The 24,614-nt window shown below is 35.9% G+C and overlaps 2 protein-coding genes and 1 long non-coding RNA gene across 3 annotated transcripts in view; 2 read left to right on the top strand and 1 right to left on the bottom strand.

The window, feature by feature from the left end:
• Positions 1–1,579, top strand: part of LOC129745490 (sodium-coupled monocarboxylate transporter 1-like) — a 34,051-nt gene extending 32,472 nt beyond the window's left edge. The window contains exons 5-8 of the mRNA XM_055738599.1: positions 25–165; positions 223–706; positions 769–911; positions 970–1,579. Coding sequence (XP_055594574.1) covers positions 25–165; positions 223–706; positions 769–911; positions 970–1,231 — 1,030 coding nt within the window. The 3' untranslated portion in view covers positions 1,232–1,579. The remainder of the gene's footprint in view (positions 1–24; positions 166–222; positions 707–768; positions 912–969) is intronic.
• A 9,654-nt stretch (positions 1,580–11,233) lies between these two features.
• Positions 11,234–24,614, top strand: LOC129746786 (sodium-coupled monocarboxylate transporter 1-like). Its single transcript, XM_055740666.1, has 8 exons — positions 11,234–11,606; positions 21,664–21,941; positions 22,007–22,085; positions 22,154–22,297; positions 23,330–23,470; positions 23,526–24,009; positions 24,082–24,224; positions 24,285–24,614. The coding sequence occupies exons 1-8, from the start codon at positions 11,383–11,385 to the stop codon at positions 24,568–24,570; spliced, it is 1,779 nt and encodes a 592-aa protein (XP_055596641.1). The 5' UTR covers positions 11,234–11,382; the 3' UTR covers positions 24,571–24,614.
• Positions 20,709–21,433, bottom strand: LOC129746788 (uncharacterized). The gene is made up of 3 exons (XR_008737371.1): positions 21,139–21,433; positions 20,877–21,080; positions 20,709–20,808 (listed from the first exon to the last, which is right to left on the bottom strand). It is a non-coding gene; the product is annotated as an uncharacterized LOC129746788 (long non-coding RNA).

The raw sequence follows: 24,614 nt of genomic DNA, 5'->3' as shown, positions 1-24,614 counted from the left end.
CAATAACTATTTTCAACAACACAGCATGGATCCTGATCCTTCATTGAGGTCATCATTCTGGCTGGTTTCGATAGGCTTGACATCTATGTGGATTTCTATGATCGGTGTTACTCCGGAATGCGTTCAACGTTTCCTCACAGTTCCGGATCTTTCCAGTGCTAAGAAGTAAACGATTAAAATTAGAAAATTTATCACGGTTACTCATAACTTGACGACTTTTAGGGCAGTCTGGATTTTTGGAGTTGGCCACATCTTAGTGAAACTGTTTTCCGTTTATAATGGTCTTCTGATATTCGGTGAATACCACGATTGCGATCCCGTGCATTCGGGATTGGTTCAGAAGAATGATCAGATATTCCCATACTACGTGCTGCAGGTAGCCCAAAAGATTCCAGGACTTCCAGGATTGTTTGTTGTCGGAATATTTTCGGCAGCCCTTTCCACTTTATCGACCAGCATGAATACGCTTTCTGGAACAATCTATGACGATTTCATCCGATCACGGTACAAGATGAGCGAGAAGACTGCGAGCAACGTCGTTAAAGTTATGGTGGTCATAGTCGGAATAACCTGTCTGCTCCTGGTGTTTGTAGTGGAAAAATTGGGAAGCGTCTTCAGTTTGGCCATTTCGATGTCCGGAGTAACTTCGGGAACACTACTTGGAATATTTGTCTTGGGAATGTTTTCTCCAAAAATCAATGCTAAAGTAAGATCAAGTTCGTTCACAATTCGTTTCAAATTACTTTCAAAAAGGTTTTTTCTTCGCAGGGTGCATTTTGGGGTGCAATTGCATCTTTGGTAATCCTTTGCTTCATAGCAGCTGGTGCGCAGCTTGAAATTCTCAATGGCAACTTGAAGTACGAAAGTCTACCGCTACATTACGATGGATGTCCAGGCTTCAACTCATCTGGGTTTGTCTGTTAACAAGATTCCATCCGAATTGAAATTCATTAAAACCTCTTCTTTCAGAATCGAATCACGAACCTTCTACATCGATGCTGAAGGCCACAGTAATTCCGAGGTTCCGTGGATCTTCCGGCTAGGATTTATGTACTACTCACTACTGGGCACAGTAATAGCCATAGTTGTTGGAACCGTTGTGAGTGAGCTTACTGGTGGGCAGCAAGATCCGATTCCAGATCACTTGCTTACGCCATGGGTTCGGCACCTGTACAAAGCCGTTCGTCGGGAAGATGATTATGAAATCACAAAGACAAAAGCCTCAATGTAGATTGAATGCTTTTGAACATGAGCTTCCAAGGTTTTCACAAAAATGTTCATATTTTTAAGTTAACAAACAGCAGAAAATGAGTTTCTTTGAGAAAATTTCGCATCATGGATCCATCTGTGGGCTCTTTATGTACATCGAAAGAAAAAATGTTTGCATACATTCAGGGATTTTTAGGTTTTAAAAACTTTAGGGCCCGCGAGCCAAATGGGTTTAACCATTAAGGACTCCCGAATTTATGGAAACATTTTTTCTTTCAATGTATATTGGTGTGAATTTTCTTACAGAAATTCATTTTATGTTGTCCGTTTGTTTCAAAATCAGGCTATTTTAGTGAAAATTTGGATCAATCATGCTTTGTTTTTAGACATTCTTCAAGTTTTGTTTTATTTTGTAAATAAATGACAACTATTTTTTAAAATTGGTTTTTATTTTGAAAAGAAAACAACACATTCGCAAAGCATATGTTAGATAAGGGATATTACCCAATTAGTTTTTGGGTGCAGAATTCCAAATAAAATTGTGTAGAGTCCTAAGCTTATTATTAGACATAGGGCCTGTTGCAACTCAAATTGCATTACGGAAAAAGTGCTATAGAAAATAACCCGTTAATTTTTTTTTTCATTTAATTTGCATGCAAATTGTTTTGAATGTGTTGTTGATACTGTATTATTTTAATTGTCGTTTTTTTGAAAGTTGGAAAAATAGCCACTTGAAGACCGACGATATTTTGTAGGGGAAAGCGGGGTAGCGTGGGCCATGGGGAAACGTGGGCCACTCTGAATATCTGAGATGTGTGTTGAGGTAAAAATCTAAATACATCTGCAATCGTTGCGGCTTTGCGTGAGCATATATTTCTATATGTTGTTGACTTCAATAGGCATCATATGCTTCTTTTATATATCAAGCTTGAAAAAGTTTTAAAAAAATTACTTACATAATTATACAAGCATCTGCTAATTGCATCGATGGGGAACTTAATGTTCCAAACAAAAATATGCTCATACGTTCATGATCTTAGTTTCGCAATGTTTTTCAAATGGAAAAGGAATTTTTGATGAAACATCCATAAGTCACACAAACGCAACCAATTTGCAAATCATAACTTGTGGGGAATCGCGGGCAACACATCTTGGACAACCTATATTATAAGCTTTAGCCAAATGAAGAATTATGCAAGATATTTTGTCCATCCTTCATAAGGAATTTTTTCCAAAACGATCGCGAGCCAGGTTTTTTAATTTATTCGAGCATACACAACTTTCTTTTTTATTTCATCATCTGAAAATGCTTTAAAATAACAAAACGAATTTTGAAATTACAGTGTTGGGTCAACTTATAAACTTTGTATGTTATTTGGTCAATTTGAATTTAGTGACACACGATTCCTCACCATTTTTTTAAATAAAAAAGTTTTGTTTTTTTTTAATAGTCGTAGTAGTTCATTTCTGTCTTAATTGCTCTCCAATTAGAATTAAAATTTGGCGATATGCCATAAACAAAGATAAGAAATAGATGTTAAGTTAATGATCATGAGCACAAGCTTATGTTGACAGTTTTAAGTGAAGTTATTGTTCTTCGATCAGTGGACTATGGGGTAGTTCTACACAAAATGAAAACCAAAAATGATTTTCCATGCTTTATCAATTTTTAATGATAATTCCATTATTTTAATAATGCCCTGGAGATATCTGACCCTAAGGTGGTCACTATTGTACCTTAGTACATGAATGCTCTCAACTTATTTTTTTTTCTTTGTCTGAAAATTTGAAAAGAATCGGTCTAGTAAGGAGTGTATTCGAAAAAAATGCGACACTTTGTTTTGTAAATAACTTTTAAGTGCATGGATGGAAATTGATGAAATTTTCAGGGAAGCTATTCAGTAATGTATTGTAAACTTGTACAAAATTTGGGGACAATCTGTAAAATGGTTGTTTAGAGATAGCGTCCATTACTGAATTTCACTGAGAAATTTGTTAGGGCAGCATCGAGGAAAATCCAGAAAAGTCTCAGTGGGAGACCCAAAAACAGCTGAAAATCGACTATTCGACCAAAGTTCTCATGGTTGATCGTTTAAGAAGTTATAAATGATCCAATAGTGAGCTAAAATTGATGATTGATTCCATGAAGTGAGAGGCATGTGAGGGTTTTTTCAAGTTGAATCCGAAAATATGAATAAAGAAAGTGATTAAAAAGTCGATTTTATTCTGACTGGTCCATCTAGCTAACTTCTAAATAGGTATGACTTTATTTATATTAGATAGAAAAGCTGCTCACCAGGTAGATAAGTTGCCTGTATTTTCCGGAAATAAATAAGGAGAAAAAAATTAAAAATTTGATGTCTAGTACTTGAGAAGGCTAACGATCTGTGGGAACTCCAAATTACTCATTCTTTCATAACGTTTGGCACGGCGAATGGCTAAAAATACAAAAAAAATGCCTCCAAATGCCGTTTACCGTTGTACCTGTAAAGCAATTCTCACAAAGTTTATAATCTGTTTAAGTTGAATCTGGAATCGTTCCATTACAAAAAATGATGGAGTGATAAAAAGTCAAATATGTTGTCAAATATGTTGTCAACCCTGGAAGCATGTCCATAATGAAATTTAGAGGTGTTTATAAACGTGGACAAAATAGTAAAAATATTAACTCTAAGGTAGCTTTTCTAAAGCATAGAATGCGTAGAGCATAGAGAATGAAATGGTTCTCCTAAGATGAAAACAAAAACTTATAAATTGAATAATAGGATATTGAAAAAAACCTACGGCAGTTGAGAACCGGATTCATTTTCCATGATCACCATCTTGAGGGATGGAATTTCTGAGAGTTGAGCGTCTCGCTGACAGTGGTTTTCATTTCCGGAATTATCTGGCTCAGCACGTCGAAGTAGTTTTGGGCGTGGTTCCGTTCCGCTGCAATTAGAGCTTTAACGTCGACTTTTGCTAAGGAGTATTCCACCTCCGGTACTTGGAATGCCGGGTTGATACCGACCTGCAAAGTTTCATATATTAATGTTATTTAACAAATAACCTGTCACAAACAAGTTTGTAGAAAGAACGAACTTTTAATTTCTTACTGTTGATTGACTATGATAAAATTTCTTGAATCTAAGGACTTCATGATGTTACAATTCAAGTTGACGTAGTTTTAAACATTTTGGCATCTTTAGATTTCCAAAATATGATACAAATAATTTTCAAAGGTAGCCGGTTTTCGAACTTTTTGTCAAATTACATTTTCTCAGTATATTAACGCAAGATAATGCGAGGAAAACCACCTCACGTTCCAATGAGGCTGCGAAAGACCTAGACTTCATGTTTGAATTATACCTTTACTTTAAATCTATCGATCTTCGCGTTTATGTATCCCTTTTCTCTTTTTCTCGTTTTTGTCTATCATAGTTTTGAATAAATAACGTTAAATTCAATACTTCAATCCTTAAGAACGAATGAATGGACAACAATATGAAATAAGCTTCGTTAGTTAATAATTTTATATAAGTCAGTGTTTTACGAAAAAAAACGGTCTCCCTGCTTTGAAAAACTAAATGGTTTGAGCCGTTTAAAATAAACGAATTGTTAATAAAAACGCAACATTTTTGCAATAAATTTATATTTATCAGTTATGCAATTTCATACCGGTTCTAGGGATTTTTTTTGCCAGCAATTTACCGCTTCGTGGCATTCTTCCCTTCCTACGGTTCTAGTAAGTAATAAGATGCTTTACAAAAATATGATTTGAGAATCTGAGAAATTGAAAATTGATAAAAAAAATTGAAAAATAGCTATCTTTGAAAATTTGTCAAAAATCAAAAGATATTTTGTCATCAACGAGTGTTAAGAACCATCTTTGGCGGCGTACAGGAGAACGGGGTGTGGAGGCGAAGGATGGACCACGAGCGAGCGCGACTCTACGGCGAACCCCCAGAATCCAGAAGGTGGTTAAGGCTGGCCGGATACGCTGGGCGGGACATGTTGCGAGAATGCCGGACGACTGTCCTGCAAAACAGGTGTTCGCTACGAATCCGGTAGGAACAAGACGAGCGGGGGCGCAACGAGCGAGGTGGTTAGACCAAGTGGAGCGTGATCTGGCGAACGTGGGGTGCCCGAGAAATTGGAGAACGGTTGCCATGGACCGAGTGAATTTTAGGAATTGTGTTCGTCAAGTTATGTCGTGATACGGAATACTATGTAAATAAAATAAATAAATTTGTCATCAATTTACATCCATTTTCCAATCAAAAGTTTTTTGTGCATTTTCTAGCTGCTCTATAGTCATTTTTACGAAGCATGTTTTTTTTGTTTTTTTTTCTTAGATTTTGAATAACGGAAAATTATTTTTTGTACCTGAATATCTTCCAAAATCATACCTGAGTTGCGTTAAGCAATTTTTAAAACTCTTAATTTAATGCAAATCGATTGAAACAAAAAGAATGATAGTCAGGAGTCAGGAGTGTCAAAATGCCACCCCAGGAGCTCTAACGGGATAAGTTTCTTTAACACGTTCGTCGCCATGTCGCCTTTAACACGTTCGGCCCATATGCCAATGTGCCTGATTTTTCAGAATTTGCTTGATTTTTCGAGGCTAAGCCTGACAACCTCATAAGCCGTTGAATTTCCCTGATATTTGAAAATATGCCTGATCGTGCCTAATTTTTGCGAATGTGATGAAAAATGGGTAGTAAGGAACTGGCTCAGTGAAAAAGTGAAAATGTGGCTGAATCAAAGCAATCGAAAGATTCCCTTTTGTTCTTATTTAAAAAGGTAATTAACGGTTATCTTTCGATTGCTTTGATTCAGTAGAATTATTTAACCAATTCAATTATTCAATTCAATTATCCAATTATTCAAAGGCTCACTACACATATTATAGTGAAAATGTGGAGCTATGACAAAAAAAAGTAAAGGTCATCACTTTGAGCGATATTTTCGTTACTCTAGCGTAGCCTAATTTAGCCTGATTTTTATTTCATCGGTTTCCTTACTGATTTAACGGGTGTTTAATAAAAAATGAGAATGTTTTCAATACCTTTCAGTAACTCAAATAAAGAGCGTAAAATTTTCTTTCTCCAAGAAAATTGCTCTTTGGGCTCCCTAGAAACAGTAAGCGTGTTTGGTTTTGCTAGTTTGAATTTAGTCAAAGCAAAGATGGCGTCGAAACAGCACGTGCTCCGCGAACGCATTGTACGGTTCTACGAAACGCATTTCCAGCAACGAAAAAAGTTCACGATGGCACATTTTAAGGAAGAAAATGTACCTGTCAGTACGGTATATCGTACCCAAGGTTCCCTGAACGTAGAGCGGAAGGTCGGAAGTGGTCGTCCGGTGACGATAATGACGAAGCAGAGGAAGACATCGTTAAAGAAGCTGTTTGACGCAACTAGCCTGCGTGACGCCGGTCGGAAATATGGCTGCTCCCACGTATTGATCCATCGTAGGAAGAAGACGAGGTCGCCGAAGTACACGGAGGAGCAGATTGAGACGGTTAAATCACAGTGTCGGTGGATGACCAAAAAATAACGCGGGACGTCATTCGTTCTGGCAGGCTGGCGTACCTTGAGGAAAAAAAGATACCGTTTGTGCCGAAAGATCGTAACCCAACAAACTTGCCCCAGTGCCGCCCAATAGAGGATTTCTTTGGCTCACTCAGTGCCCTAGTGTATAAAAACAATTGGAGGGCAAAGGACACGAAGCAACTGACTACAAGAATCCGGAATTGTATCCGCAAAATGGACGTAAGTGCCGTACTACGTTCTTGTGAGAACATCGCGACAAAGTTGCGTCGAACATCAGACCACGGCCCTTACTCAAACATTCACTGACATTTTTTTAGAAGAAAATACATTAAGTTATTTAAAAAAATACTGAAATCGATGAAAAAAAAACACTGTGATTGTGATTGAAAAAATTCTCATTTTTTATTCATCACCCGTTATAAAAAAAAATTTGTAACCCTGTCGACGCACACAGGAGTACGTAGAAGAAAAAGTTGGCCAAAAGTATTTTTTAGTTTTGAAATCAATAAAATAGTTTATTTTTACTTATCATACGTTATTAAGATCATTTAAAATATTTTTTCCTGTTTTCGTATTTTTTCATAATTTTCTATTAGAAATTTTCTAACATTTATATGACATGATAGATAATCCAGGTTAGAAAAGTTGTAAAATTCAAAAAAATCTAAATTTTTTTATATTTGTTTTTGAAAGTTAAATAACATTTGAAAATATTCGAAAAAGAACATTAATTTTACTGAACTTTAATTTAAAATAAACGAAGTCCTAGGTGACTTTTTTGTGGAAAAAATCTGTCAATATTTTTAAACTTCAAACTTGAAAATATCAAAAATGCGCGAGTTTGCGCGAGTTTTTTTTTGCACATGATTATTGAAGTTATCAATTTTCTAATGATGTCAAACATTTTGCCGGGACTTGCTGGGAACATAAACAAAAACACTTATTTTTAAAAAAAAAATCAACGTTAAAAACAAAAAATAAATAGAAGAATTTTCAAAGCTCTGCGTACTGTCTCTATAGTCATCGAATTTTGTCTATTATACTTAAAATTATTAAACATCCTTCCATTGAAGTTTTCCATTTCAAATTTTCATTTTTAATCACTAAAGAAAGTTTTATTCATTGATATGACGTATTCGCGCTGATTCAACGATTTGTAGAAAAATTCTATATCATAAAAATACTAAAGTTTCGACAGCTGCAACAGCTTATAAACAAATCAGATGTAAAAAAACTGACCAGTACATGGTGCTAAATTTATTCAAGAATCATATAAACATTGACATAAAAGAAACCAATGAAATTCAAATTTTGAGGTTTGGCCAGGTTTTTGGGTGAAATACTCCTGTGTGCGACGGCTGTATTTCCTGGGAGGCCGCTCTTACTCAAGTTAGCCGCTCAGTTTAGCCACATGTTGCAAATAGTGGAGTTCTCTCTATTTGCTTCGTCCTTAATTTTTATAATCCAGATATTCGAGAACATTTAGATATCCGATTAGGAATTCATTTCAAAAGCTCGATCAGATGTAAATTCACATTTTAAAAATAAAATTTAGATCACCAATTAAATTTGAAGTCTCTCATAGAGTAGTGCATAAGCAACTTGCCTGTTCGATAAATACAGTTGAGTCCACCCATCATATTTTTGTGAAACATCACAGCGCATATATAACTACTTCACCAGAGTTTGTATGGAATAACTTTTCTTGTGAATATAATTTATTGCGATATATACGGCGTTTACTTTTAAGTATGTGTAAAATAAATTTAGACGCTAGAATAATAAGGGAAAATGCAGATTCTTCTTCTTCTTCTTACACCAACATTGACAAAACTTGTATGCATCCTGGAAAATGAAAAACTTGCGTTCCTCATTTTTTTTTCAACATAGTGTCTGATACATGGAACATGCATTGCAGATACTACTACGGCCAGGCCAACCATGTGATGAAAACGCAAAAGATACAGGAACGAGGGAGGGATGAAGCGTGAAGTTCCCTGCCAAACGCTTCTTATTATTAAACTAGCTGACCCGGTGTGCATTGCTACACCTTGCAAAAATAAATGTAATTTGTAAAAATTCATTCAAATTAAGATTTTTGTAAGCATTTTTTTTAAATCAAACCTCATAATGGTTTAGAACCAACAACTTTGAAATGAGAGCTGTAGCTGAAGTTCCGAATTGCAATTCAAAGATGGTATATATTATTTACTGAAGCTTGATCTCTCAACTTGTTTTTCAAGATCTGAAATTTGTTTTCTGTTATAAAGCTTCATAATGACTTCATAATGTCAATATTTATGGATTTTCCACCTTTTTTCCCAAAGTGGGAAGTTACGAACTCCCATAAAAAAAATTGTCACATCTATTTTTGAGCTGTGCCGCGAAAACCCTCTTTTAAAATATGGTCCCTTCTTTGAAATGCTCTTTATCTTAAACTTACATGGGAGCTCCCCCATCTTTTCCAATTTTGTCCCCCACTGTTTGAAGAAGGTTAGCTGATTTACCTGGTTCGAGTTTACATAAATTTCTAGAAATGTACCGAATAGTGGTATTCGGCGAACGACCGAATATAGAATCTTGACCTTTTCAACTATTCGGCCAAACAAATATTCGGTCGAATCTTCGGCCGAATATTCGGTCAAATATTCTATTGAGTTTTCAATAGAAAAACTTCTATTTCTACTACTAGTTATTTCTAATAGATTTCTTCTATTTCTGCCATCTTAATGACCCCCATGTTTTTAAGTCGATTATTTCCAACCAGATGTATCAAATCTTTATTAAGTAGAGGTCTCTTTGATATTCAAAATGAGACCAATAGCAGAATGGACATCAGATTATTTGTCGCTTCTAGGACATTTATCAAAAAAGTGGTTGGATTCCAGTGAAATCTAGGACAAAACATGTCAAAACAGGTGTTAAGCTATTTGAAATTGTTTCATCAAAATAGTTGACAAAAAGAACGATGATCTTTAACCTTATGATTACAATACTTTTTTCGACACGTATCGACACTGCCAGGTCTGAACGATTTTTTGAAGAACTTGTAAAAAAAAAGGAAAATCTGAACAGTAACTAAACACAAAAAAAAAGCATAGTAAAATTACTGAATCCGTGGTTTAAATGAACAACAGGCAACCATATTTTTGAGTCAAATATGTTTTGTTGTTTATAATACCTTACGCATATCTATTTTACTATGTGCTCAATTTGGCTGCGCATAGTAAATTCGACTGCGTTTTAGTAAAATTGTAAATGAAAAGATGCATTGTTTCACTTCGTCCCTAGTAAAATTAATATATTTCATGATGAAACTAGTATGTGTTATGATAAAGATTAGGAGGAGCGAGGAGCTTGATTACTATGTATGTTTGTTTGTTTATTTGCATGCATGCATTATGACATTATTTGAAACATGAAAATTCACACTTCCGACACACGTCGGTCAATGTTAGAGTGTTCTCCCGATGCTCTGGAATGATTTTCAAAGTTATGAAACTTTAAAGCAGCTCAAAATTAGTTTTTTTACTCACGGGTTTGATGATTATAATGATCCTGAATAAGTGTAAACTACAAGAATGTTTACCATAGTAAAATTATCATACGCACTTATGTTTTTGAGTCAAATATGTTTTGTTCTCAAAAGTACGATGTGCGTAGTATTTTGTTGATATGAATTGGTGCCACAATGTCAAAATTACTATGCGGACGGTAGTTGTAATAGAAATTATGATGAAATTATCATGACCATAGTATTTTCGACAACAAACATTGAGAGTTATCGAAAATTACCGGGTACATAGTAATTTCAATATTGTTTCATGCGCACTTTTACAAAATCGATGTTAAACTTTCCGTGGTTGAAAATACTATAGCGCTGAAATGGTAAAATTATCATGACAGCGTCTTTGGGATAACCACTCAATTTTTTTCCTTGTAGGCATTATTCTCAAACATACAAGAGGAATAAGAAAGAAAATTACGCATTGTTTTAAGGGAGTTGTGTAAGCAGGGATAAATTAACTTTATAATTCGGGTACTGACCTAATGTTTGCTTCATCAAGCTATGTCACGGATATAATTGGTCCTGAGGGTATTTATATCCACATCTTGCTTTAACTATAAGGGTCAAAGATTCAAAACAATGTATTCCTTCTAACAACTATTTTTAAATACTGCATAAGATTCGAACTTCGCGCTACATTAACCTTTTAAAATCTACTCTATTACACGTAACATGATTCTTGTTCAAAACGTTTGCAGTTTGTCAAACAGGTACGCGACTGTGTCATCATTGAAAGGATTTATTCTGTTCCATTTTAGTAGAGATTGAGTTTATTTAATTTTAATCTCGTTTCATCTTTTCGGATAAACAGTCCTGACGGGCAAACAATTCAAGATAACAGTGGACAAGTTCATCGTTAGTCGACGGTGAGATGGCAGCGTAACGTTTTGAACCGTTACAAGTCAGTAGTAAAATTAGCAGTGACTCTTTAGGTTGTTAACATATGGAAGATTTTCATGCCAAAGTAAAAAAAAGTTCTGTATGAATCTTTGTTATTCGGGAACGGTTTTAGTACGTTTCGTCGGCTTTAGTGTACTCTTCTAAAGCTACATTTAGGCTAGAAAATCAATCATGACAACTACTGGCTCACCACTAGAAGAGTCTGCACTGCAGCAGACTAAGTTACTGTTCGGTATCGCAGATTATTCTATATTTTTCGCTATGATGGGCCTGTCCGTGATTATTGGAATCTACTATGGGTTTTTTGCCAAGCAGAAACAGGACAATACGGCGGAATATCTGCTTGGCAGCAAGCAGATGAAAGTGTTTCCAGTGGCGATGTCACTCACCGCAACGTAAGTGCTACTAATCTGGGTAACTAACTTCCGGTACGTTAGAACGGAGTGGATCTAAACGGTTTTGGACTATTTTCGGCTCTTTTAGCCCACGATTTGCATCAGATGATGAATTTTGTTGGACTAAATGAAACTGAATCCAAGAAATAAATAAGTTGTAAATAAGCATTTTTCGATCATAAATTTTTTAAAAGCTAATTTGGTTCGCCCCTTACTACTCTCAGGATTTTTTTTATTAAAATTTGAAGGTAATTTTTTTAAATGATGATTCTTTAAAAGTTAGTTTCAAATATACCTCCTATATGGTATATAAGACCGGTAAAAAGTCATTGTAATTATTTATCACTTATATTGTTTATAATCAGGTAAAAAATGGTTTTTATTTTGTTTAAATTTTTTATCGAGGCACAAAAACAAAACTTGATCGTTTATATTTTGAAAAATTGGTAACTTCCTATTTCTTTTTCTCGATCATAATGATTTTAAATCTTCAGTAAGCCCCTAAAAATGTATTGGATGAATCTCCAACATTGTTCAATTTTTCAAACTTACTCTGGCTTTATGTGCAACGCAATGTGCAACGTTTTTAAATTAATACCCGGTGTAAATTCGAAAGGACAGTATGACCTATAAACATGCGATAATTTTCAATATTTTTGCTTGTTTTTGACGAATGTTGTGAAACAATAGCAATTAATTTTATCCTTAATTAATTTTATTGACTTGCACCATTCATTTACTGAATAATAATACTAACGTAATCACTCTGGATAAATTTCATAAGCATAAGAAAGTTCACAAGAACCCTTCCACTACAACACTCAGGATTAAAACCACTTAAATTGTGGCAAAACGTGAACAGGCGAATATTTTGCTATTTTTACCTGTGGAGAAGATTTAGATTGCGAAAAGATTGAAGAAAAGGAATGCTGCATCTACTGCCTCGACTTCCCCGGTCATTGATATGGAAAGTCATCAACACAATCCTTGGGCCAATGATTGAAAATATTTTAAGCAATGATTGAAGGCTTGTTAAAAGTTGGCAGACTTTTATTAAATTCTTTATATAAAACTGATGTTTTTAAAATAAAGATACATTTTTAATCAAATCTTTAAAGCATGGATGGCCAAACCATGGCCTGCGGGCCACATGAGGCCCACGTATGTGTTTTTTTGATATTGGATGACTCTATGTTCTTTGAATTATTTGATTAATTTAATTTTATTGAAAGTAAATGCATTTCGAATTCCATTATCGCTCGAGTAGCTCAGTCGAAGAAGTTCCACATCACCAATGGTTGCTACTCCGTGATTGACCGCGTCCATCAATTTTGATTAAAGGTCATAAGAATGTTGACTGGGATTGGCAGTACTTACATTCACTATGCCCAAAACTAATGCCCTCCCTTTGATCATCAATAACGGTGCCGACCACTTGCTTATAGTAGCCAATAGATAGTTTGAAAAAGAATGAAAGTGATGAAAGACCGAGGTCACCACTACATCCTAGCAAAAAAAATTGTTGTGGGTAGTATGGGTGAAAGGATTTTGATCAGGAGGCACTTTTGACTATTTAATGCAATCATCGAAGATTCATAACTTTTTTCACAATTTCCTGTGAATTTTTAAGTAAAACTCTAATATTATTAGTTGAGTCTAGGTTTTCTGCTTCTAATCTTTGAGCTTGAGCTTGAGCTTAGATAAACCGTACATTTCAGTAGTTGCTACTCCGTGATTGACAAGAACCTACAAAATTGTACATAGATCCAAATAAATGGGGCTTGGGATTAGCTTACCATTTTCTGTGTACAGGATTGTTAGTCCGACTTCCGTTGCTACTAGAGACCGAATACACCTCTAAATCTCCACGGTGGTCACAGGAAGGATGGTTTGTTAGTGGGGAAGGTTAATATGATCTGGATTCCCTTTGGGAAGGGATGTGATCAAAGCAAATTTAAATATTTAATGATCGTCGCGTCGCGTCGTCGATGTACTTAGCACCGGTGCAACTTACCGAAGATGCTCTTGATTTTAGTCTGAAAATATGTAGTTCATTTTGTTCGCGAATAAATGAAACACAAGTTACTCAGCTTAACAATCTACGATAGTGTTAATAGCACATTGACGTCTTCAATAGAACCCTACAAGCCTATTAATTATTTATAATTATAAACTGTTTTGTAAACTAAAATATTTTATACATAAAGTTCTAGATTTATGATAAACAGTGATTACTTCAAAATCTGTAGAAAACCTAGGTGTTCTGCTTCTAATCTTTGATTATTTTATCTAATCCTGCAGATTTGCACTTTTTCATACAAAAACTGTAACAAACTTACTTGTTACTTAATGAAACGAAGGTTAAAAGTTTAAATAGAACTAAACAATAGTTTTGGAAATTTAAAGTTATTTTTTAACTTGCCTTCTTGCACTTCTTGAGTTTTGAAAAATAAAAAGTTTAAACACGGCAATAGATCGTAACATATTAAAAAAAAAACAACTGGATCCAATGTAATTGCTTTCAAAATTTAAACCAATCCGTTCAAATGAGTTAAGTGACGATCGATTGAAAACATTTTTCTAGAACCTGAGATTTAAACCAGATCCAGCTATTGCTTTCAATCGAAGTGTAACGTTTCGAACCTGGGGCGGGATTATGGAACTCGAAACAATCGAGATTTGTTCGATTAGACCGACTATGGCATTACCGATCTTGAACGAGCTCGATTCGAATGGAACGTTTCGAGATGATCTACTACCCAGTTTACTCGAAATTTAGTATCTACGTTAAAATTTAAAACTAGAACGAGATACGTAATATCGATTCTAATTCGATTCGAGTTAAAACTCGAAACGAGTATCTCGAATCGAATAGGATTCATAATTTCACCCCTGATTATCGATAGTATGAAAAAAAGGAAAAAAAATCGCTAACTGAAAAATTAGCGCCGCTAATTAAATCGCAAACTCATTCAAAGTTAACGATCGCTAATTAAATACGCTAAAGATGTCGAAAAAGTTATCGCTTTAAGCTTAAAGCGCTAATCGCTAATCGCTAACCGTTAACCAACATTATGGTCGAAACAATTATTAAATTCTTCTTTTGAACCGCCCTTCGATTTTTCCAACTCTCCAAGGGGTAATAAATAAAGTTTAAAGTATTCCATTTCAATAAACTTGATAAATCTATCGAATTTTTATACAATTAAGCAAAACAAAACTGTCAAAGATGAGACTTTCATCACCTTTCTGTGTTCTACAAATAAAAAAATATACGAATTTTTGAACAACTTCAAGAGCAGAAAACAGAATGTGGACGATATCTCTTTTTGAAATTTTGTTTTAAAATTTACTCGAACTATCGGTTTTGTGCAAAGTATCTTACATTATTCTTTTTTGAAATCTTTAACCTGTTTTCCCCTTTTTCAAATTTGCATTGTCAAACGTGAACATTTTTACAATTTCTATATGAACTTAAAACGAAGGCTACTCTAAATTATTAATAATTTAACAAGGTCAATTCATTCTGTGGTGATTTTATTTAATTTTTATATTATCTTATCTGTAAAATCCGTAAAAAACTGGGTTGTGAAAAGTAAATATCTAAACCACTTTAAAACAAAAACTTATTTAGGGATGTTAAAAATAGTTTTATGTTGTTTATCACGTTATTTTTTTCTGTAATCGTTGCGAAAAAAGTGCTAGAAGATGAAAAATGACACTAAATACAGTACGCATTCCTCCAATGAATCCAATCAAATAATCAGAATGATGACCAATGTCACCTTAACTTGATTAATGCCAAAAAGTTTATTCTATCACTAATAATTCGAGAGATTGATACAACTATATGGGAGTTAGCGGTATTCAATTATCGGAACCAAAAAAATAGCGGAACTTTTAAATTCGCTAGATCAATCAAAACTTAGCGGCAAAATCAAACCGCTAACGAAAAGTTAGCGGACTAACTAGCGATTAGCGGATTAGCGCTTTTGTGCCGAACACTGAAAGTATGTATTTGCTGGTTGTCTTATATATAAAAATGGAGGCGTTTTCTTTGTAACAACATCACGTATGAATGGTCGGTCGGAATGAAGTGAAATTTGGTGTCTGAGGGTTTTTTTGGATCAGAGATGGTTTGTATAATAGTTTCAAGAATCTCACTTTTTATGAAAGGGGGGTTCCCATACAAAGTTCCCAAGCAACCAAAAGTCTCATATCTACTTAAACTCGTTCCTCCAAAGTTCGAATTTCGCTGAATAAAGGTTTCAAAGGGAATTGGTACCGAATTTTCTCGAATGTGAGCATGAAAGTTACAAAAGGTTCCTCAAATAGCCTTCTATGGACTTGAAGTTCCAAAAAGTTTCTCAAATAGCTTTTTTTGTGACATGTCATTCGCATCCACACAGTATAAAAGTTACAAATTAGGTCTCAAATAGCCTTCTGCGAACCTCAGGTTCTAAAAAGTTCCTCAAATAGCCTTCTGTGAACTTCAAGTTCCAAGAAGTTCCACAAATAGCCTTTTCTGTGACATGTCAATTGCATCATTCAGAATAAAAGTTACAAATTGGGTCTCAAATAGCCTTCTATGAACTCGAAGTTCCAAAAAGTTCGTCAAATAGCCTTTTTTGAGACATGTCCGCCATTTCATGAATATGTGATGTGAACGAACATCACAAAAGGGCATATAATAAATAAATCATTTTTTGAAGCTTGGAAATTGTTGAAATGTATAATTTATATTGAATCTTCAACTCATAAAGCTGAACATAAACAACACAAAGCTAACTCGGGAATGATTGTTTTTTAAAAGAGTAAATACTTTGACTTTATAAAATTTCGTCCAACTGTATTTACACACATTGAAAGTTAGTTGAAGCAATTCATTGATTAAATAGCAAGATAAAATCAGATATTTGTATAATTTTATGCTTAACAGTTATAAACATGGAATTTCATTTTTTCTTTAAACCGATATTATTTTAACGGATGATTAATTTATACGCCGTTTCGTAATGTTTCTTAGTAATAATCAACATGCGTCTTTGCTGTTGGCCGCTGGCTGCCACTGCGGGTATTCTAGGAAGCTTATTACCATTTCGAATTTAGCTGCCAGTAAGCAACATCTAGGCGTGGCGTCGTGGCAGCGTGTTCGGCTATCATCTCGGAGGATGGGGTTCAAATCTGGTACCAGGACTAATTTTTTCCATTAGGTTGTTTGATTTGCTTGAGTAAGCGAATCAAATAATTGTGTAGCAGAACTGGCGTGCGTGCTGGCATGTATCGAACAAAGTTAAAAACAAAGCAACTAAGTAAGATCAATTGAGGGAGGTGATGGGAGGTATAAAGATGGATGTCGAGAAACCAGCAGCACCAAAGTAAGAGAGGAGAAGAAAATTATTTTTTTGTTTTCGCTGATTAAACGTTTACTTGTGGGCTGAATAGAAGGCCGTTCAATTCTGCAATGGAACTTCAAAGTTTCAATAAGAACTTAAATTTTGGGCTGAATAAAAGGAACTTCAGCACATTGATTATGTTGATTAAGCTGTGTTCGACCTTTTTAACGAGACTTTTGGTTGCTTGGGTTATCTCTTTACATCTTATATATAAAAATGGAGGCGTTTTCTTTGTAACAACATCACGTGAAGTGAAGTGAAATTTGGTATCCGAGGGTTTTTTGGGTCAGAGATGGTTCGTATAATAGTTTCAAAAATCTCACTTTTTATGAAAGGGGGGTCCCCATACAAAATTATCTCTTTACATGTTATATATAAAAATGGAGGCGTTTTCTTTGTAACATGAATGGTATGAATGGTATGAATGGTATGAATGGTCGGTCGGAATGAAGTGAAATTATATGTCTGAGGGTTTTTTGGGTCAGAGATGGTTTGAATAATAGTTTCAAGGATCTCACTTTTTATGGAGAATAGTCCCAATACAAATTCAACTTTATTTGTTTCGATTTCCATAAGGGGCCGTCTATTAATGATGTCACGTGTTAGGGGTGGAGGGGGGGTTTTGATTTTTGTGACAATTTGTGACATGGGGGGAGGGGGGGGATCAGCTTAAGCGTGACATCACATATCATCACAAAAAAAAAGAAAACAGCAAAACAAAAACAAATAATTTTTAAACTGCGACCCAGAGATGGGTCTTGACTCAAACATTCAGTCAGCGAAAATAAATAATTTTAATAAATAATTTTATCCTAAATTCAATAAAATTATAATTGCACCATTCATTTAAGGAATAATAATACTCACTTAATCACTTTTGGTAAATTTTATGATCATAAGAAAGTTCACAAGGAAACACTGAGGAAAGTCGCCCCATAAAATTGTGGTAAAACGTGGGAATGGTTGGTTATCCTCACCTGTGTAGAAGATTTGGATTACGAATGGATCGAAGAAGAGGAACTAGATTTGGATGGTTACGACATCGTCGCAGATCCTGCAGCTACCGCCGCGACTTTCCCGGTCATTGACATGGAAAGTCATCAACATAATCCTTGGACTAATGATTGAAATTTGTTTTAAGCAATGATTGAAAGCTTGTTAAAACCTGGTGATCTTTTATCAATTCTTTGAATAAAACTGATGTTTCTTTTTAAATCAAATTTCTAAAGGGTTGAAAATTTTATTCCGGGGGAGGGGGGGTTATGAAAACGTGACGTAATTCAAGAAGGGGGGTTACGGAAGTTGTGACAATATGTGACAGAGGGGGAAGGGGGGGGTAAATTTTTCCCAAATTTTGCGTGACATCATTTTTGGACGGCCCCTAAGAATCTTTTCGCGAGCACGATGAATTGAAGGACGTGTAGATGAAATTAAACATTAATTACGATATACAATTTATAAGGTAAAACGAAGTTTACCTGGTCAGCTAGTTTTGTATAAAACATAATGACTCACCAAGATTCTGCTCCTATGTACAAAAAAACAATTTTTAAACGAAAACATTAATTTTTAATGTTTTTAAAAGCTTAAAAAAGATATCTTGTATGTACCCTTCGCAACTTACGATCTATATTAACCTATTATACTTCAAGTTCAATCTCATGATGGTTTTAATTTGTTATTGACAGATTCTGCCAGCAGAGATTCCATTAAAAACGCCTTAAAGTGACTCAAAAGTAATCCAGTTTTGTTTGTATTGAAACAGCATTAAATTGCCCTTAGTTTCTTTTAAAAGAGAAGTGATGGACCAAAAAGTAGTTGACATTGAAGAATAAGGATGCAGGCACTTTATGATAAGTAACTTTTTCCCGACCTTATAATAAGTTACTTTTACTCATTTACTCGCATTCTACAAACCTAAATTCTTATTTAATTTTTGGCATTTCGGCGAGTTGTGAAAATTCAAGGTAGAATATTTAGAAAGAACATGAAAGTATTATAGGTGGAAAGGTCAAAGCTAGAGCGCTTTGGGTAGAAGAAATTGAACAGTTGATGAAAATGTGAGCAGGGCTTTTGTTTTGTGAATAGCTTTTGAACTACTTGCGTGATTCTTTGTCGCTCGCCGTTTCAATGTTGATAGGAAGCGATGAAGAAACCCATCGCATTCCTACCTACATTGAAACACGGACGGGTCGAACACATGAGACCGACCGGGCAAAAAATCACCCAAGCAGCGCTCATGCCCGGTCGGACACAATCTCATGTGTTCGACCCGTCCGTGTTTCAATGTAGGTAGGAATGCGATGGGTTTCTTCATCGCTTCCTATCAACATTGAAACGGCGAGCGGCAAAGAATCACGCAAGTAGTTCAAAAGCTGTTCACAAAACAAAAGCCCTGCTCACATTTTTCACCAACTATTCAATTTCTTCTACCCAAAGCGCTCTAGCTTTGACCTTTCCACCTACACAGCAAGAAAAAATCGTGTAAATTTAGATCGAAAACGATGCACGAAAACGGAACATCGATTTTGATATAAAATTCTACCACGGTGTATTTTTCTCAACAATGTAATTTTTGAGGCGTGTAAATTAAGATCGAAAACAATGCACGAAAACGGATGACATAAACCGTCGTGTAAAAATACACAATGATGTAAATTTCAAAACATATTACCGTTAATATTACAAATCTTTTTTAAATACTCAGATTTTGGGTGCTGTTTATGAATAAATACGCCACATGTGTCATTTTATTTAACATATATTTTCGATACACTGCAAACTCAAAAAACACCCACCATCACTGGCAGCTGGAATTGTGGTTGCGTCCGATGATCCCCAGCAGGGCGATGTTTTGCCGATCAGCGTCAGGCAGCATTCTTGAATCCTTCCGGAACAGCATAGTAATCGGAATCCCCTAAACATTAGAAACATTGATTCGGCTTTTGATATAAAACTGCAATTCCTGCAATCGAAAGAGAATTTGAAGTTCCATTTTTTTCATTTCGTCTATAACTGTAACCTACCATTTTTTAATTCAATTCTGAAAGAATTTGGTTCGGTTTTAATACAAAATTAACAGCGGAAGCGAATTTTTTTCTTTTCGCACAATAAACCATCATCTCGGATAAAAACAAAACAACTTATGCCGCGAAAAAAAGGAAAACAATGGATCTGTCGTGTTTTACATGGTTTTCGATGTAATTTTATATTGAGATATATTTTTTAGATCAGGGCGTGTAAACATACATCATACAAAATTAAATTTATACCAACGATTCAAAAATAGATCAAAAAGAGTGTAAAATTACATCAGTTTTGAATTACACTGGTCAAAAAGTAGATCACTCGTATTTTAGATTGCGTATACTTTTAGAAATTTTTTGCTGTGTATAATACTTTCATGTTCTTTCTAAATATTCTACACACTTAATCTTTTCTCCTGTGGTCGGAACGATATTGTCCTGTATTTTCAACAGCTGAAATTACAGGAAAAATCTCGGGACAGAAGAAGTGCTCAGGAAAACAACTGTCAAATGCACCTGTAGGTACGAAACAGTTTCCTCCTGTGGTTTACAGGAAGTTTCAAAATTCTCCTGTAGCCTCGAGAATGCTCCCTCACGAGATTTACATAGAACTTAGGTATTTGTTATGCAGAAAATTAAAAACACCATTTTTTTTTCAAATTATAACATTATCTTCTTTCCACCTTTATTCATGGTTCGAAGAGAAATGGATTAATTGTAATATTGATTAATAATAATAGTAATATCAATTGAGCCTGGGTGTTCGTTTAAGCATTTTGTCTGAAAAATAAAAACAATTTAGTTAGTCAATTTAGTTTCATGCACATATGAATTATTTAAAAAATTACCTCCTTCAGCCTTTTGATTCAGTTCTTGTAGGTCATTTGGGGTTTCTGGACAAGCAACCTGATAAAGTACTGGAACAACGAATGCAGCAAAGGCCAATTATGTCCTTTTTGTTCGACTTCGAACACCACCAGTGGATCCTCTGGAACAAAAAAGCCTTCGGCAACTCCCGCTGTTTTTGTGGCCGCACTTCATATGCATTTCTTCTACGAAAATGAAAATTATTATTTCGATACGGATAACATACATATGTAGAAAACTTACTGAGCTTTCGATGCTCTGGATTCGATGATGAAAGATTGACAAAAACGAACATGACCGTTCCTTGAAGTTTTCTTCTGGACTTTGTCGTCACCGCTTGAATATTTCTACCACACACGCGGTATCTTACTCAACAGCACAAGATGAAAAAGGATGAAAAATAAAAAGCGCGACAGAAAACGGTTGACAGCTGATACGATCCTACGTAATACAGGACACTTGTTCGAGTTCCTGGGCGTTCGTAGACATTTCATCGCGAATTTCAGGAGATATGAAGCGTCCCGAGATTCGGGTGAGTTCCCACTCGAGTTTCGTATGAATTGAGCAGCTTTCCTGTGATACAGAGAATCATGGTCCCGAGCAGGATAAATGCAATCTTAGTGTGTACCTTGAATTTTCACAACTCGCCGAAATGCCAAAAATTAAATAAGAATATATCCCAGCGGCGATTAAAATAAGATAACACAAACCTAAATTGGAACATCCAAACGGTTGTTCATAATTTCAATTCTATCCTTTATCTTCCAGACACATATCGGCGGTCACGATGATCGGCGTTCCGTCGGAAGTGTTCCGGTACGGCACTCAGTACTGGGCCTGCGCTATATCCGGCCTGATCGTAACCATCTTCATGGTGTACGTATTTCTGCCGGTGTTCCACGAGCTACAAACGGCATCCTGCTACGCCTACCTGGAGCAACGGTTCAACAAAAATGTGAGAACCTTCGCCAGTTTCCTGTTCATGCTGAGCTGCTTCCTAACTTGCTCGATCATCATCTACACACCCGCCATAGCTTTTAGCCAAGGTTTGAAATTCCGCAAAATCTAAATCATCAGAAATTTTCAAGTATTATTTTCTTGTGTTTTGTAGTAAGTGGAATAGATCTACACATCGTGACTCCAGTGATTTGCTGTATTTGTATATTCTACACAACCGTGGGTGGAATAAGGTTTGATTCCAACGAATTACAGTTGCTGTGCAGAACCTCTCATTAAAGTATTATTTCTCATGATCTAGGGCTGTGGTTTGGACGGATACAATTCAGTTTGGTTGTATGGTGATTGCTCTTATCGTTGTAATGATCATTGGAACTGTTAAGCTAGGTGGGTTATCAAGCGTATTCAAGATAGCTGACGTCGGAGAACGACTTATTTGGTTCAAGTAAGTAAAGTCTGCTTCATTTAATATTGGAACAAATTCTTTTGCTCATTGTGGCGCTCCTAGTGGACGGATTTGGAAACTTTTTTCACCCACGTGTCGGGAAATTCATTACCTTTCACCATGTATTTATGTCATAACACCAAACGATAGCATTTTGTAAACAACCGCCATGGAAGCCGAACGGAGAGATCAAATTGTGCACAGTTTTCTTGAAAATCCATTGTTGTCGGCATCGAAGCTAGCTAAACAGCTTAAAATGCCCAGAAATACCGTATGGCGTGTTATCAAGCAGTACAAGGAAACATTGACGACGGCTCGGAAGCCGCATTCGAAGCATCGGAGTGGAACTGTCGACCGGAAACTGCGTGGGAAAGTCATCAAGGCCGTCAAGAGGAATCCCAATCTTTCAGACCGCGATTTGGCCAATAAGTTCCACGCCGCTCACAGTACGGTGCGACGAATTCGTCTCCGGGAAGGAATAAGGTCATTCCGAGCCAGCAAACAGCCAAATCGGACGCTGAAGCAGAACAATGTGGCCAGAATCCGTGCTCGAAAGCTGTACGACCAAGTGCTGACCAAGTTCGACGGATGTAAAGTCTGCTTGATTTAATATTGGAACACAAACAATTGCGTGTAGTTCAGTCATTTATTAACGAATTCATAATTTGTTTTTCATACAAATGTAGCATTTTCTTTACTCTTTCATAAAAAAAAATTTAAAAAATTATTCATTGCTGTTTCGAAGAAATTCTCGTACTCGTACTCGTAAGAAAACTGTGCACAATTTGATTTCTCCGTTCGGCTTCCATGGCGGTTGTTTACAAAATGCTATCGTTTGGTGTTATGACATAAATACATGGTGAAAGGTAATGAATTTCCCGACACGTGGGTGAAAAAAGTTTCCAAATCCGTCCACTAGGAGCGCCACAATGAGCAAAAGAATTTCTTCCAATATTAAATGAAGCAGACTTTATAACCTACCAGCAAAAGGTCGAAGAGTTGCACATCATTAAAATGTTCATGGTATTGCAGTACGGATCCAGATCCCACCTTGAGATCTTCGTTTTGGCAGGTTTCGATAGGGCTGACCGCGATGTGGATTTCCAACGTTGGCGTGACCCCAGAGTGTGTTCAACGATTTCTCACTGTTCCGGATATGTCCAGTGCCAAAAAGTAATTTGAGTTCACAAGCATCAAAGAAGATTTAACAAAAACCCTATGTTTTCAGGGCTGTTTGGATCTTTGGATTCGGTTTTGTGATAGTTAGACTTCTGTCCATCTATAACGGTCTTTTAGTTTTTGGGGAATATCACGAATGTGATCCGGTGCATTCGGGATTGGTTCAAAAATATGACCAGATTTTCCCATACTACGTGCTCAACGTTGCACAGCATATTCCTGGACTGCCCGGTTTGATCGTTGTAGGAATCTTTTCGGCCGCTTTATCCACATTGTCGACTAGTATGAATACGCTTTCCGGAACCATCTATGACGATTTCATCCGATCGCGGTATAAAATGAGCGAAAGCGCAGCTAGCAATGTGGTCAAAGTAATGGTGGTCATAGTTGGAATAATTTGCCTGTTGTTGGTGTTTGTGGTAGAGAAATTGGGCAGTGTTTTCAGTTTGGGAATTTCGATGGCTGGTGTAACTTCCGGAACGCTGCTCGGAATATTCTCCTTGGGAATGTTTTCTCCGAAAGTTAACGCTAAGGTAAGTTTACTCTTTAAAGCTTATTCGATGTTAATTCTTCATACGTTTCTCACGGCTCAATAAAATTTTCAGGGAGCATTCTGGGGAGCAGTGATATCATTGGTGACACTGTGCTACATAGCAGTTGGTGCACAGTTGAAAATTCTCGACGGGAGCCTCCAGTACGAAAGCCTTCCTCTACATTATGATGGGTGCCTTGGGTTTAATTCAACCGGGTAATTAACGCCACGAATTAGTATCACGATCAATCTTTCATAACAATAACTTGATTTCAGAACCGAAACGAGAGGCTTCCACATCGTCGGGGAAGGTCACGATAACTCCGATTTGCCGTGGATCTTCCGGCTAGGGTTCATGTACTATTCGTTGCTGGGAACGATCATTGCCATCATTACCGGAATCATCATCAGCTATTTGACCGGAGGTCAGCAGGAACCAATTTCGGAGCATTTGCTCACACCCTGGGTTCGGCACCTGTACAAAGCTGTTCGCTGTGTGGATGATTATGATTGCAAAGTACCTAACAATCTGAAGGTGGAGCTGACTCAAGTGTGTAAATAAATTGTTGATATTCATTTAGGTTATTGTTTTCGATTTCATTAAAC

The sequence above is a fragment of the Uranotaenia lowii genome, chromosome 2 (assembly GCF_029784155.1).
Source record: "Uranotaenia lowii strain MFRU-FL chromosome 2, ASM2978415v1, whole genome shotgun sequence".
Taxonomy (NCBI): Eukaryota; Metazoa; Arthropoda; class Insecta; order Diptera; family Culicidae; genus Uranotaenia; species Uranotaenia lowii.
This window is presented reverse-complemented; position numbering and strand designations above follow the sequence as displayed.

Excerpts from the sequence above, each read along its gene's own strand:
- LOC129746786 (XM_055740666.1), top strand. The coding sequence starts at position 11,383 with ATGACAACTACTGGCTCACCACTAGAAGAGTCTGCACTGCAGCAGACT. Across the intron at positions 21,942-22,006 it reads CGCCATAGCTTTTAGCCAAG|TAAGTGGAATAGATCTACAC; the intron begins GTTTGAAATTCC and ends TGTGTTTTGTAG. Across the intron at positions 24,225-24,284 it reads CTTGGGTTTAATTCAACCGG|AACCGAAACGAGAGGCTTCC; the intron begins GTAATTAACGCC and ends ACTTGATTTCAG.